At 43.5% G+C, this 16,188-nt stretch overlaps 1 protein-coding gene across 1 annotated transcript in view; it reads right to left on the reverse strand.

Annotated features, from left to right (window-relative positions):
* The window catches only part of PLEKHH2 (pleckstrin homology, MyTH4 and FERM domain containing H2), a 128,990-nt gene that overhangs the window by 31,708 nt on the left and 81,094 nt on the right, over positions 1 to 16,188 (reverse strand). The window contains exons 12-14 of the mRNA XM_075864581.1: positions 12,120 to 12,250; positions 6,272 to 6,382; positions 3,931 to 4,017 (exon numbers count right to left, since the gene is read on the reverse strand). Of these exons, the coding sequence (XP_075720696.1) occupies positions 3,931 to 4,017; positions 6,272 to 6,382; positions 12,120 to 12,250 (329 nt within the window). The remainder of the gene's footprint in view (positions 1 to 3,930; positions 4,018 to 6,271; positions 6,383 to 12,119; positions 12,251 to 16,188) is intronic.

Below are 16,188 nucleotides of genomic sequence, written 5' to 3' on the forward strand. Positions count from 1 at the left end.
GGCATAAGGAAGAGATAATTATGTAACGTGTTTAGCAAGATGCACCAAATTCATCATACAGCGTGCTCCACCATGATAAGTTTGGGGCAGCTGGTGTAGTTTTATTCTATCTAACTTTAAGGCTCTGTTCACATGGAGTATTTTTACGTGGTTTTTGCAGCAGAGACCGTGGCAAGAAACAGCCGAAATTGCCTACCATTGATTTCAATGGGAGGTGGAGGCATTTTTTCCCGCGAGAAAAAAAACAGCCGCGGGAAAAAGGAACGACAAGCCCTACCCCGAGGCGTTTTTCACCTCAAAAACCCCATTGAAGTCAATGGGAGACGGAAAAAACACGATTTTTTTCCGTGGTTTTTTCCTTTGGCTGTTATTTTTTTTTTTAACACAACACCTCAAGAAACGCGGCAAATATTGTGGCCAAAAACGCGGTAAAAAACACCTGTGGTGCAAAACCGCTTAAAAAAAACGGAGCTGATTTTTCCAGGCAAAATTTTCTGCCTGCAAAAAAACTCAATGTGAATAGGGCCTTAGACAGTAATAAAAAATCTCCTGCAATATTTTCAAGCAAATGTTTTTATGCCCTTTTTGTGTTCGATCTGTTTAATTTTGTACTGGCGGTTGTTGTTCCAGTGAATTTTGAAGTTCTATTAGGAAGCATGCTGCCTACACCGTGTTCCAAATTATTATGCACATTGGATTTAAGTGTCTTAAACATTTAATTATTAGATTTTCAATTAAACTCATGGATGTCATTGTATCTTAGGGCTCTTTGGATCATTGTAATCAATCTCAGACACCTGTGATAATTACTTTGCCAGGTGTGCCCAATCAAAGGAAAACTACTTAAGAAGGACGTTCCACATTATTAAGCAGGCCACAGGTTTCAAGCAATATGGGAAAGAAAAAGGATCTCTCTGCTGCCGAAAAGCGTGAAATAGTGCAATACCTTGGACAAGGTATGAAAACATTGGATATTTCAAGAAAACTTAAGCGTGATCATCGTACTGTGAAAAGATTTGTGGCTGATTCAGAGCACAGACGGGTTCATTCAGATTAAGGCATAATGAGGAAGGTTTCTGCCAGACAAATTAATAGGATTAGGAGAGCACCTGCTAAAATGCCATTGCAAAGCAGCAAACAGGTATTTGAAGCCGCTGGTGCCTCTGGAGTCCCGCGAACCTCAAGGTGTAGGATCCTCCAGAGGTTTGCAAGTGTGCATAAAGCTATTATTCGGCCACTCCTAAACAATGCTTACAAGCAGAAACGGTTGCAGTGGGCTCAGAAATACATGAAGACTCATTTTCAAACCGTATTGTTTACTGATGAGTGCCATGCAACCCTGGATGGTCCAAATGGATGGAGTAGTGGATGGTTGGTGAATGGCCACCATGTCCCAACAAGGCTGCGACGTCAGCAAGGAGGTGACGGAGTCATGTTTTGGGCTGGAATCACGGAGAGAGAGCTGGTAGGCCCCTTTAGGGTCCCTGACGGTGTAAAAATGACCTCTGCAAAGTATGTAGAGTTTATGACTGACCACTTTCTTCCATGGTACAAAAAGAACCGTGCCTTCCGTAGCAAAATTATCTTCATGCATGACAATGCACCATCTCATGCTGCAAAGAATACCTCTGTGTCATTGGCTGCTATGGGCATAAAAGGAGAGAAACTCATGGTGTGGCCCCCATGTTCCCCTGACCTCAACCCTATTGAGAACCTTTGGAGCATCCTCAAGCAAAATATCTATGAGGGTGGGAGGCAGTTCACATCAAAACAGAAGCTCTGGGAGGCTATTCTGACATCCTACAAAGATATTCAAGCAGAAACTGTCCAAATACTCACAAATTCAACGGATGCAAGAATTGTGAAGGTGATATCAAAGAAGGGGTCCTATGTTAACATGTAACTTGGCCTGCTAAGTTTTTTTTATTGAAAGATCTTTTGATTTCTGTAAATATGACCTCCTGATGCTGCAAATTCAACAAATTACCATTTTAGTTCTCTTTACAACCTTTAAAATATTTTAATCTCTGTTGTGCATAATAATTTGAAACAGTGCATTTTGAGTTTTTTACTTCTAAAAAAAAATCTGTTATCATTAGGAGATTTGTTCAATAAAATTTGCATTATACGCCAACGGTTGATGGCTTAAAGATTATACGGACTGTCATTTGCATCGACTATTTAGGAAAATCAGCGAAAAATAACATTTGCATAATAATTTGGAACGCGGTGTATTGATAAAAACACCACTCACCCCAAAGCGTCACTAAAATGGTACGAAGAAAATAAAATGCAGTATATGTATCCATTTACATATATTTTACTATTTTACTATTTTACTTTTAACTAAGGCTGGGTTCACACGACCTATTTTCAGACGTAAACGAGGCGTATTATGCCTCGTTTTACGTCTAAAAATACGTCTCCAATACGTCGGCAAACATCTGCCCATTCATTTGAATGGGTTTGCCGACGTACTGTGCCGATGACCTGTCATTTATGCGTCGTCGTTTGACAGCTGTCAAACGACGACGCGTAATATGACTGCCTCGTCAAAGAAGTGCAGGGCACTTCTTTGAACGTAATTTGAGCCGTTTCTCATTGACTCCAATGAGGAACAGCTCAAACTTACGGCCGTCAAAGATGCCTCGCATAATGCGAGGAGGAACTTTTACGTCTGAAATGACGCAGCTGTTTTCTCTTGAAAACAGTCTGTCTTTTCAGACGTAAAAGCCAGCTAGCGTGTGCACATACCCTAACTGTCAGGCTGCTGTGTTTTAGCCACCTCAAAAAATGGCTAAAAAAGAAACGAGTAACGCGGATAAGCACTGTGTGTAAAAGCCATTTTTTAGGACAGTAATCTTATAAAGGCTACCAAAACTACTGGACTAATAGAGAAAATAAATGTGTAAAGTAATTAGGTAATAAATAACATATTCTAAAGTGCATCAAGAGTTGACCTAAGAGTATGTCAAATGTGGCGTATACGCTGCGGAATTCCACATCCCTGCTCACAATGCTTTTCCCTGTCCAGCCAGCCTCCTCGGTTAACGTTTTGGCCCATGTAATCGCTGAAACCAATCACAGGCTGCAAAGGTCACATTGGACGCATAACTACAGGAGACCATGGGAGGCGAGTATATTTTATTTAGTTTTTTCCCCTCTGCTGTTCTCCACAGCAGAAAATCCTTCTGAAAATCTGTACCAAATCAAACACTATTTGGTGCTGACTTTTGGGCCAGAGAGCAGAATCATGGTCGGATTTGGTGCATAGGACAGTGCCCCTAGTGGATGTAGTGTTATAGAACATGGCCAATTAAAATAAGTTTTGCTTAAAGAGGACCTGTCACCTCTCCTGACATTTCTGTTTTATAATAACGGTAAATATTTCTTTTCTATATAATATGACAATTCTGGAGCATCTTTTCTTAGAACTCTATGCTGTTCCTCTGTTATTTCTCCTAGAAATTTATGAATAAATTGACCACAGGGTGTTACCAGTTGGGGGTGTGTCACTACACAGACTGATACTGTCCAATCAGTGCTGACAGAGTGAGACTGTGTAAGGACACGCCCCCAACTGGTAACACCCTGTTGTCAATTTATTCATATATTTCTAGGAGGAATAACAGAGGAATGACACAACCCACAGTTCTAAGAAAATCTGTTCCAGGATTATTATTTCATGGGGAATACAAGTATTTACTAAAATAGACATGTCAGGAGAGGTGACAGATCCTCTTTAAAGAAATGTTTCCTACCTTTGACATGGTTTAGATAGCAAACAGAGCACAAAAAAGGTAAAACTAAGTCTGGTGAACAGCTCCATTTCTATGTAAGGCAGTTATCACACGACACACTGCCCAATGGGAATTAAATCTACAGGGAAAGCTAAACAATTTAATTCATTATACTTGATTATTATATTACCTGCACGGTCTGCTTCCCATCACCTCTCACTATGTGACTGGAGGAATTTAATTCAATTTGACCCTGGGGTTTTCTTATTACATCACTCTGTTGGGAAAAGTATAATTATCTCAGAGCCGGATATAAATGATGAATAACTTCAAATATAAACCACTGTTCATCCAAAGTTCAGAACTTTACATAAACACGTATGATTCAGAGTTTAGTGTTCTCTACCATATCATTAAACATCGTAAGTTATCTACAGTTATGCTAATAAAGGTCAGACCCCAGCTGTCATGTATTTTAAAGCAATATTCACAAATTTTTGTAGAAGTTTTTGCCACTTTGTTTTTGCACAAATTTCTAAAAAAAATTCTATCTTTACAAAAAAACACAGTACAATCCACAGAACAAACCATGACAAAAACACCATGTGTGAATACAGTCTTAAAGTGAATGTTTACCCTTTTATACCATTTTATTCCATTACGCCAAAAGTTCAAATGATGTGCTTATTCATTTCTAAATATAACTTTATAGTCCTGGAAGCCCAATTTCGCTGCATAGACATGGATTTATAACATATAACATTTCAGCTGCAGCCACCACTAGGGGGAGCTTCGGAACTTATTGCATACTATTGCTCGTTCAGTGTGTCATTTGCTGGTTCCACTTCTTCTCCTCTTCCCCTTGATATCGGGGTTCCTCAGGGATCAGTCCTAGGTCCGCTGCTCTTTTCTCTCTACACAGCTCCTATTGGACAAACCATCAGCAGATTTGGCTTCCAGTACCATCTCTACGCTGATGACACCCAATTATATACCTCTTCCCGTGACATCACCCCTGCTCTAATACAGAACACCAGTGATTGTCTGTCCGCTGTCTCTAACATCATGTCCTCTCTCTCTATCTGAAACTGAATCTTTCTAAAACTGAGCTCCTTGTGTTCCCACCATCTACTAACCTCCCTAAACCTGATGTCTCCATCTCTGTGTGTGGCACTATCATCACTCCTAAGCAGCACGCCCGCTGTCTCGGGGTTATTTTTGACTCAGATCTTTCCTTTACTCCTCACATACAATCACTTTCACTCTCCTGTCATTTTCACCTCAAAAACATCTCCAGAATCCGCTCTTTTCTTACGGAGGAAACTGCCAAAACTCTCATTGTTGCTCTGATTCACTCTCGTCTTGACTACTGTAACTCATTACTAGTCGGTCTTCCCCTCACTAAACTCTCCCCTCTCCAATCTATCCTCAATGCAGCAGCCAGGCTCATCTTTATGACCAACCGCTACACCAACGCCTCTAATCTGTGCCAGTCACTGCACTGGTTGCCCATCCCCTTCCGAATAAAATTCAAACTTATTACTCTCACCCACAAAGCTCTCCACAGTGCTGCACCTCCTTACATCTCCTCCCTCATCTCTGTCTACCACCCTACTCGGGCTCTACGTTCTGCCAACGACCTTAGATTAAAATCCTCCATAATCCGAACCTCCCACTATCGTCTCCAGGATTTCTCTCGTGCTGCACCAGTCCTCTGGAATGTGCAACCCCAGACAATCAGATTAATTCCCAATATCCACAGTTTTAAACGTGCCCTGAAAACACATCTATTTAGACAGGCCTATAACATTCCCTAATCTGACTCCTTTCCATGGCCCTCCTTTTAGATTAGTCATCAGAATAAGATTCCCTCACACTCCTTCTCTTCATGTCCGTCATACACGGATACTGGCTGGTGACCGGCTCATGCAGCTTTATGTTACCACCGCATGTGTATAAAAATGGCCGGACCATTGTACAGAACAAACACTGTTACACTTTGTGTCTCCCTTATGTCCTCATAGATTGTAAGCTCTTGCGAGCAGGGTCCTCACTCCCCAGGTTTGAATAGTAAATGAACTTTGTCACTATGTAATGTCTGATATTGTTTGTTTCATGTCCCCTCTAAATTGTAAAGTGCTGCGTAATATGTTGGCGCTATATAAATAAAGATTATTATTATTATTATTACTGTTATACATTGAACTCAATTTTAAAACAGTATGCAGTAAGCTCCTGGGCTCCCTCTAGTGGTGGTTGCAGGTATCCAGCATATTATGTTTTACATCTATGTCTATGCAGAGAACTTACTTGAAGCTCCTGAGCGCTATAAAGATATACTTGAAAAATTATTCAAGCGTAGTTTTAAAAGGGGAACATTCACATAGTGCAACATACACACTCTAAAAAAAATGCCAAAAATTTGCAAAACATTAGCAAAAACATATAAAAACTTCAATTTAATGAAACATTATTTTCAGAAACACTGCATACAAAAAGATATTCAAATAATATAAAAGCCTGTCACTTACTGGAGATTTGTAGTACAGCAGTTCACCACCTTTAAGTACAAACCATCTTCTCTTCCATGTTTTTAATTTTCCTCCCATTTTTAACAAGTATCCAGATTTCTCCAATAGCTCCTAAAATACATATCATTACATTGAATAAAAAAAAAAAGTGATACTGTAACCACAGTGAATATAATCTCCCACTTATCATATCAGGAGGCAACCAAAAATTCTTTGTCAGCTGTAACTTTTCCCACCATTTATGGCATATCCACAGCAAACTCGGCTCGGCTGTTTTGGTAAGTCCCATAGAATAGAATTGAGACAGCACCGCACAATTTCAGCCACCTCTTCATTCTATCTCTGCCTGGATGTGGCGGAACGGGGAGGTCTAGGGACCTTGTTCTTACAAAAGGCAAAAGGGAGAGGTGGGACCCCCACCTATTAGACATTTCTGGAACATTCTGTAAAACTAGCATTCTGGGAAAAAACCCTTTAAGGCCGCTTTCACATGAGTGTAATATGGGTGCTTTTTTGCGCCCGTATTACGAACGCAACGAGCGGACCTCCCGCTGGTCATTGGAACCAGAGTTAGAGCAACATAGAAGCCCAAGGTGACACGGGCTGCCTGCAAGTTGTAATAAGACGACTTTGCGGCGATCTCAAAAATAACAACCATTTAGAATTTCATACAATGGTTGCAAAGTTGTTACCAACTTTTTTTCTTTGAATAATAAAAAGTTATAGAATTTTCCAATATACTTTCTGTATTCATTCCACATGGTTTTTAGAGCTCTGCTTGCTGTCATGCATTAGGAACCTTAATTGTTTACTTCCAGTGGAGAAAATTCTGTCCTGGTCATGTGATGATACACAGGGGCTGGGATCGCTACAATGCACTACTCTGATACACATACTGTAACTGTAACGAACCGTGCACCTGTGTGATCATCACATGACCAGGACAGAATTTTATCCCCTAAAAGAAAACTGATTTAGAACTGTCCCACAGTGGGGAAAAAAGTAGACTTTTCGGTTATATGTTCTTAGTACTCAAAGCTAACATCCTTAAAATCTGGCATGCACTGGACCACATGCGCTGTATTTTTGGATTTTACACAATAATCCACTTTTCCGCACCTTTCAGCCACATGCCAGAAACCTGTTGGGGTTTGTGTGCATTTGGTAAAGAATACTGGAAATTTATTATAAGAGACTACAAATACAGGGACAGAAGCGATGGCAGTCTCCAGTTAACCTTTATACTGGTGATATTGTTTAGCACAGCAAACCACAGAGGTCAGCACATAGTACAACAACAGACAAGATAATGTGATGACACACAGATGATCCCGCAGGCCATGCAAGTTAAATATTTCTCTTGGGGACTTGTTTGTTCTATATATGAATGTGAATACACAAGAATAGTTTTATATACTCATCTAATGTGTTATTTTATAGAAATGTGTCTGCTTATCAGAAAAACAGGTGACTCCATCCTTCTCCACCCTTCACGTGTGAAAATGCTACTGTTATTCTTAGTTTATTCCTGCTTACCTTAGTAACAATTACATTTTTAACAGGAAATCATAAAACCTAACTTTCCATTACACATACTCTCCAGCACATGAAGAAAATAATAATAATTCATAATGAAAGGCTATCATAAACCTACCTCCATTTCCTCCACTATTGGAACCACAGGGGTTGTCCCAAAAATAACTATTATTGTAAAGGATTTGGCTGACACAGCTTCTGTGTCGACGCCCGTGGTTAATCAGCCTGCATCTGTTCCTAGGTCTGCTAGAGTAACTCGATCTGCTACCACTCAGGCTGGTAGGCTGAGGAGTGGGAGAGCCTATCGCAGCCTGGCCAGACGGTTCTAGCTCCCGCCCTTGGTCTATGTATACCTTCATTTGCTGCTTGTCGTTTGCCTGTGATTCTCTTGTTTCCTGGCTCTGCTGTTTCTGCTGTTACCATTGACCTGTGCTTCATATTGACCCTGGCTTGACTGACTATTCTCCTGCTCTGCATTTGTTACCACGTACTCTCCTGGTTTGACTCGGCTCGTCCACTACTCTGTTGCTCACGGTGTTGCCGTGGGCAACTGCCCTACTTCCCTTTGCTTCTGTGTACCCTTGTCTTGTTTTGTCTGTCGTGCACATATTGAGCGTAGGGACTGTCGCCCAGTTGTACGCCGTCGCCTAGGACGGGCTGTGCAAGTAGACAGGGACTGAGTGGCGGGTAGATTAGGGCTCACCTGTCTGTCTCCCTATCCTGACATTACAATTATGATGTCAAAATTATAAAAGCTTTTAAAAGGAGTTGTCCAGTCATAAGAAATTGATGGACTATCCTCAGCATAGACCATTAATATCTGATCGGTGAGGGTCCGATTTGCAGCACCCCCGCCGATCAGCTGTTTTGAAGGAGCTTGTCCTTCATTTCTTATCTGCTCGTACTGTGAATCGCCAACATACTTGTAGCGGTGGTTCACAGTATTACAGCCTTCTTCCATCCAAGAGAATGGGAGATGGCTGTAATACTGTGAACCACCTCTACAAGTATGTCGGGATTTCACAGTACGAGCAGTGACAGTAATGAAGGGGAAGCAGCGCTCGTATGGCTCCTTCAAAACAGCTGATCAGTAGTGGTGCGGGTAGTCGGACCCCACAGATCAGATATTGATGGCATATCCTGAGGATATGACATCAATTTCTTATGACTGGACAAACCATTTAACCGTTAAATTGTTATATCTGCCTTTCCTAGCAAATCCACTTGTGTATGAAGTGATTTATCCCATCAGGGCTGGCCTAAGGGGTGTACTGAAGGGGGCATCTCAGATGGCCTTGCACCCGATACTTCTGACTACCACTATTATTAATTGTATAGCAATATTATTTAGACATTGTTGTGCTCTGATATTAGATTATGTATGGAGCTGTTATTTGGTCACTGTGTGTTGGTATTATTTGAGCACTCTATGGTGGTATTTACTTTTGGCACTGTTTAGTTTATTATTTTTGCAGTGTATGGAGGAGGTATCATTGTAAAGCATTGTTATATAGGCAACTGTATGGAAACGTTATTTGGCCAATGTATGACACTGTTGTTTGGGCGCCATCTTGTATGGCACTTATACTTAGACAATATTTGGTATGGGTATTTGTATACTATATGACAGTACATCATATGGAGGATGGGGTGGCAACAGAAGGTACCACACAGGGCATCATCTAACGTAAGGTCAGCCCTGTATCCCATGTTTGAACACAGCTGTATAAATAGGCAGATTTGATCTTCAGGACTATAATAAGAGTGTTAGGAGGTACTTGCTGTGAGAGCTGTCAAGGTGGCCATATTGGTTGCCATTCAGATGTCCCAGAAACAGATAAATAAGAAATGGATAAATGTCCTGGAAACGTATATGCTTACACAGCGGCGTAGCTAACGGCTCACAGGCCCAGATGCAAAAGTTCTTCTTGGGGCCCCCACAAACTTCTTCTTATGGCCGACGGCCCGCAGCTTTCAGCAACGATGCAGCACTAGCAGCCAGGGGCGTCACTGAGATCTTTAAACATCAGGAGAAATAGCCCCAATACATATACCCTCCAAAAAATGTGTGTGCGTGTATGTGTATATATATATATATATATATATATATATATATATATATATATATATATAGGAGACAGCATATCTATAGCACTCTGAACCTATAGCTATGGATAGGACTAGATACAGTGACTCAGCAGACAGTATCACACTTGATAGGATTAGATATAGGGACCAGCTCACTGACATTGGGGCTCCAGCGCTGGTCCCAGGAAAGGTAAGTATAAGAACTATTTTGCTCTTTTTATGTGTTACTAATTATTTTTGTGTGTTTGTGTTTTTTTACAAGTTCGGTTGTTGGACTACTTCGGATTTGTGGACTACTTCGATACCGGCGTGTTTGAAATTCTCCATAAAATGGATAATGAAGGTTGTGTGTGGGATTTTTATTTCAATAACATATTTTTTCTATGTCTTTGTATTTTTTTAAACTTCATTACCTCCATCTTAGTAATGGCCTCTGGCTGATTGACAACGTCCATTACTAAGGCAGTGCTTAGTGTTAGTTGGTGAAAAGGCTAGCACTAACCCCCATTATTACCCAGGTACCCAACGCCACCAGGGGTGCCTTGAAGAGCCGGGTATGATCCAGTACCTGACCATCTGTAGCAATGGTCGGGCATTGGGGCGGCCGCAAGCTGGTATTATTAGGCTGGGAAAGCCCAGAAACAGTGGCCTTTCCCACCCTGGTAATGCTAGGCTGCTGCTGCTGCTCTGTTGTATCTGACTGGTTATAAAAATGGGGGAACCCTACATCGTTCTTTCCAATTATTTATTTTTTTATTTTTTTAAATGACGTGGGGCCCCCCCCATTTTTCTTAACCAGCCAGATACAACATAGCAGCAGCAGCAGCCTAGCATTACCATGGTGGGAAGGGGGTTACTGTTAGCCTTTTCACTGGCTAACACTAAGCCCCATTTTAGTAATGGACGCTGTCAATCAGTCAGCCGCCATTACTAAGGTGGTAGCAATAAAGTTTTAAAAAAACACCACCCTCGTTAAACATTTTATTGATAATAAAAAAAAGCCGTCATCGAAGTAGCCCTCGAATCCGACGTAGTCCAACAACCGAACCTGTAAAAAAACACAAACACAAAAAAAAACATTAGTAAGCGCCTGTTTACATCACCATTGTTTTGACGCCATCAATAGCGCAGTCGACTGCGCTATTGGTTCCGTCAAGTACAGCGGAGCCCTGTCACAACGGTGACAAACTGAAAACTTTAGCAACGTTTCCGTCACCATTGAGATCAATGGTGAGATAAACGGAAGCTGAGGTTTCAGTTTGCCTTTCCGTTGAGGGGTTACCTGACAGAAACCTCCTACGGAACCCCTCAGCGGAAGGGCAACGGTGATGTGAACACAGCCTAACACATATGGTAGGCTTAGATACAGGGCCCATGTGCATGTGTGATACTGTTTGTTGGACCCTGTATCTCAGCTGAACATGGTAATCTTAAAGGGGTTGTCCAGTCCCTAAACATTGATGTTCTATCTGCAGGATAGGCCAGCAATAGCTGATAGGTCGGGGTCCGACTCACAGGGACCCCCCACCAATCAGCTGTTTTGAAGACGGTGAAGCGCTTGGACGAGCGCTACTTCCCCTTCATTTCCCTTTCTTGCTCACACTGTAAATCGCTGACAAGTCCGTGTTGGCGATTCACAGTGTGAGAAAGTGACCGGAATAAAGGGGAAGTAGCGCTCGTACGAGCGCTGCACCCCCTTTAAAACAGCTGATTGGCGGGGGTCCCGGGAGTTGAACCTTGACCTATCAGCTCCAGCAGACAGTGGTATTAAACTTACCATCATCTTCGGCCGCAGCGGAGGTCCTGACTCCATCCAGGGTCGGGATGTTGTGCGCAGAGCTGTGACGTCAGGACCTCCGCTTCCCACCGGAAAGAGGAGGGTAAGTACTGTCAGTTACTATAGTAACAGGGGCCATGTAGTTTATTAGATAGGCCCAAGTTACTGTAGTAACTTTTCATTGATGTGGTGCGGGGGGGGCCGCGGGCCCACTGGCTTCGGAGCCCGGTCGCAATTGCGAATGCTGCCACCCCTATAGTTACGCCACTGTGCTTACATTTACTCTAGTTCATGAAATAAATAGTCATTCCACATCGATGAGTACAATGATCATTTTTTTTCTGTATTTTCCCAATATTACTTCAGTTGTGTTAATAATTCAGTACACATGTTGGAAAATATGCTGATTAAAAGCAGGAGATCAGTATTCCGGCCCATGTGGCTTACATTTTTCCCATTGTCACTTGAAGAGGTTTTTGGAAGCTTCTGTTCTGGTTCTGAGAATTCGCTGTCAATAGAATAAGCATCGGGAGGGATGGCATAGTCACTGTCTGATGTCATGGAAGAAAACGAGATGCCTGCAGAGAGAAGACGTTCTTATTAATTCTTCACTCAGACCAGATGATAAAACATTTCACATTAAGGGCTTATTCAGACGACCGTTAAATACGTCTGTACAACGCGCATGATTTTCACGCGCGTCGCACTGACCTATATTAGTCTATGTGGCCGTGCAGACAGTTCCACGATTTTTACGCAGCGTGAGTCCGCTGCGTAAAACTCACGACATGTCCGTTCTTTGTGCGTATTTCGCGCATCACGCACCCATTGAAGTCAATGGGTGCGAGAAAAACACGCGCACCACACGGAAGCACTTCCGTGGGACGCGCGTGCTTCGCGCAACAGCTGTCAAACTATGAATGAAAACAGAAAAGCACCACATGCTTTTCTGTTTACAAACATCCAAACGGAGTGTCATAATGATGGCGGCTGCGTGAAAATCACGCAGCCGCGCATCATACGGGGCTGACACACGGAGCTGTTAAATACCTTTTGTGCGCGCAAAACGCCGCGTTTTTTGCGCGCGCAAAACGCACATGATCGTGTGAATCCGGCCTAAAGGGAATTTTCTACCAGAGCAAGCTATAGCATATTGTAGGGTATGCCGTGATTTGCACACGACCGTAATAGTTTTTATTGTCTGCAAATACGGATCCGACGGCTACAGATACACACCCGTATCCGTCCGCGATTGCAGAAGCGCCCATAGACTTCTATGGGCGAGTCCATGACGCAATTGTGGACAAGAATAGGACGTTATATATTTTGCGGATCATTTCTACTGCCTAAACTCACATCCGGAAATATACGGAAAGGTGCCCGTGGCCAATAGAAATTAATGGGTCCGCAATTTCATCCATAATTACAGATCCCGTAATTAGGGATGAAAATTATGGTCGTGTGCATGGGGCCTAACACTGCTCCCAAAATGCAAAGCTCTGTCTAACATGATTACGTCACTGTGCAAGTAACATATTTGTATCTATTTTTATTCCTTTTTCCCTGGTATACCACCTTGCTCCTCAAAAATAGATTAGATTCTGGGAAAAGTTTCACTACTCAGGGGCGTAGCTAGGGGGGGGCAGGCGGGGCACGTGCCCTGGGCGCAGCTTAGAGGGGGGCGCAAGCGCCACCTCCTCCTGCACTATAATTGTACCTGTGTCGCAAGGACACAGGTACAATTAGAAGCAATGAATGACCGGGCACGTTCCGTGCCCGGCCATTCAGCGCCTTTCCACGAATGAAGCAACTGGTACCTTTTGTACCAGTGAAGCTTCCGTCGATGAAAGACGCTGACTGACTGACAGGGAAAGTCATCCTGCCCAGCCAATCAGCGCCTTTCATAGACGCTGTGTTCAACCCCCTGGAGACCTGCGCAGAAGAGCGCAGGTCTCCATGGCTGCCGGACGGCGTGGGAGCGGGAATAAGGTGAGTTTGAATATTTTTTTTTTAACTGTAATAGACGTGTGTGTCTGTATCTGCGGGGGGACTATATCTACAGGGGGACTATATCTACAGGGGGGCTATATGTACAGGGGGGCTATATCTACAGGGGGACTATATCTACAGGGGGGCTATATCTACAGGGGGGCTATATCTACATGGGGTGGGCTATATACAGGTGGACTATATCTACATGGGGTGGGCTATCTACAGGGGGACCATATCTACAGGGGGTGGGCTATATACAGGTGGACTATATCTACAGGGGGTGGGCTATATACAGGGGGACTATATGTACAGGGGGGCTATATACTGGGGTGGGCTATATCTACAGGGGGTGGGCTATATACAGATGGACTATATCTACAGGGGGTAGGCTATATACAGGTGGACTATATCTACGGGGGTGGGCTATATACAGGGGGACTATATATACAGGGGGGCTATATACTGGGGTGGGCTATCTATGGAGCACCATATACAGGGGTGGGCTATAGCTACAGGGGGGCTATATAGTATATAGCCCCCTGTAGATATAGCCCACCCCTGTAGATATAGCCCATCCCTGTAGATATAGCCCACCCCTGTAGATATAGCCCATCCCTGTAGATATAGCCCACCCCTGTAGATATAGCCCACCCCTGTAGATATAGCCCACCCCTGTAGATATAGCCCACCCCTGTATATAGCCCACCCCTGTATATAGCCCACCCCTGTAGATATAGTCCCCCTGTAGATATAGCCCACCCCTGTAGATATAGCCCACCCCTGTATATAGCCCACCCCTGTAGATATAGCCCACCCCTGTATATAGCCCACCCCTGTATATAGCCCACCCCTGTAGATATAGTCCCCCTGTAGATATAGCCCACCCCTGTAGATATAGCCCACCCCTGTATATAGCCCAGCCCTGTAGATATAGCCCCTCCTGTAGATATAGCCCCTCCTGTAGATATAGCCCACCCCTGTAGATATAGCCCACCCCTGTAGATATAGCCCACCCCTGTAGATATAGCCCACCCCTGTATATAGCCCACCCCTGTAGATATAGCCCACCCCTGTAGATATAGCCCACCCCTGTAGATATAGCCCACCCCTGTAGATATAGCCCACCCCTAGATATAGCCCACCCCTGTATATAGCCCACCCCTGTAGATATAGCCCACCCCTGTAGATATAGCCCACCCCTGTAGATATAGCCCACCCCTGTAGATATAGCCCACCCATGTAGATATAGCCCACCCCTGTAGATATAGCCCCCCTGTAGATATAGCCCACCCCTGTATATAGCCCCCCCTGTAGATATAGCCCACCCCTGTAGATATAGCCCACCCCTGTAGATATAGCCCACCCCTGTAGATATAGCCCACCCCTGTAGATATAGCCCACCCCTGTAGATATGGTCCCCCTGTAGATATGGTCCCCCTGTAGATATAGTCCCCCTGTAGATATAGCCAACCCCTGTATATAGTCCCCCTGTAGATATAGCCCACCCCTGCATATAGTATCCCACAAATAGCTCCCCCTATAGTGGTCCACAGAAAGCCCACCACTGTTTATAGCCCCCTTGTACATATAGTCCACCCCTGTATATAGTGCTCCACAGATAGCCCACCCCTGTATATACTATATACAAGGGTGGGCTATCTGTGGAGCACTATATAAAGGGGTGGACTATCTAGTGGAGCACTATATACAGGGGTGAACTATATGTACAAGGGGGGCTATATACAGGGGTGGGCTATCTGTGAAACACTATATACAGGGGTGGACTATATGTGGAGCACTATATACAGGGGTGGGCTATATCTACAGGGGGGCTACATACATGGTTGGGCTATCTGTAGAGTACTATATACAGGGGTGGGCTATATCTACAGGGGGCTATATACAGGGGTGGGCTATCTGTAGAGCACTATAGGGGGAGTTATTTGTGGGACACTATATACAGGGGTGGTCTATATGGGGGCACTATCTACAGGGGGCTCTATGGCAGGCACTATCTAAAGGGGGCACAGTGTGTGTGTGTGTGTGTGTGTGTGTGTGTGTGACATGGTGTATGGTGCTATTATAATTAGAGGTGCAGTGTATGGCGCTATTATATTTAGGGGCATAGTGTGTGGTATAATGATAACTTTATATTTATTTATAGGTGCAGAAATGTTGGAAAAGTGAGAAGCCGAAGACATGTGAGCGGCAAACTGCAGAAATGGGCTGTGACCGGGAGAAGCCACCATAGAGGTCTGGACCGGATGGAGAAAAAGAACTAGAATCTGAGACGTCACCGGTGAGTCACTTAATGTAAATGTTTATTCTGCCTCTAATCAGCACTGTAGTCACTGTATGATCTGCAGCGAGATGATGGGTGGTATGATTAGGATAGGATTTATTTTTTGTGAAACAGCAACTCCCAGCATATCCTTATCATTGTTTGGGCCATGCTGGGAGCTGTAGTTTTACGCCGTACACACCTATACGGCAGGGGTTGCACTAAATTGAGCTGTATTTGTGC

The sequence above is a fragment of the Rhinoderma darwinii genome, chromosome 4, assembly GCF_050947455.1.
Source record: "Rhinoderma darwinii isolate aRhiDar2 chromosome 4, aRhiDar2.hap1, whole genome shotgun sequence".
NCBI lineage: Eukaryota > Metazoa > Chordata > Amphibia > Anura > Rhinodermatidae > Rhinoderma > Rhinoderma darwinii.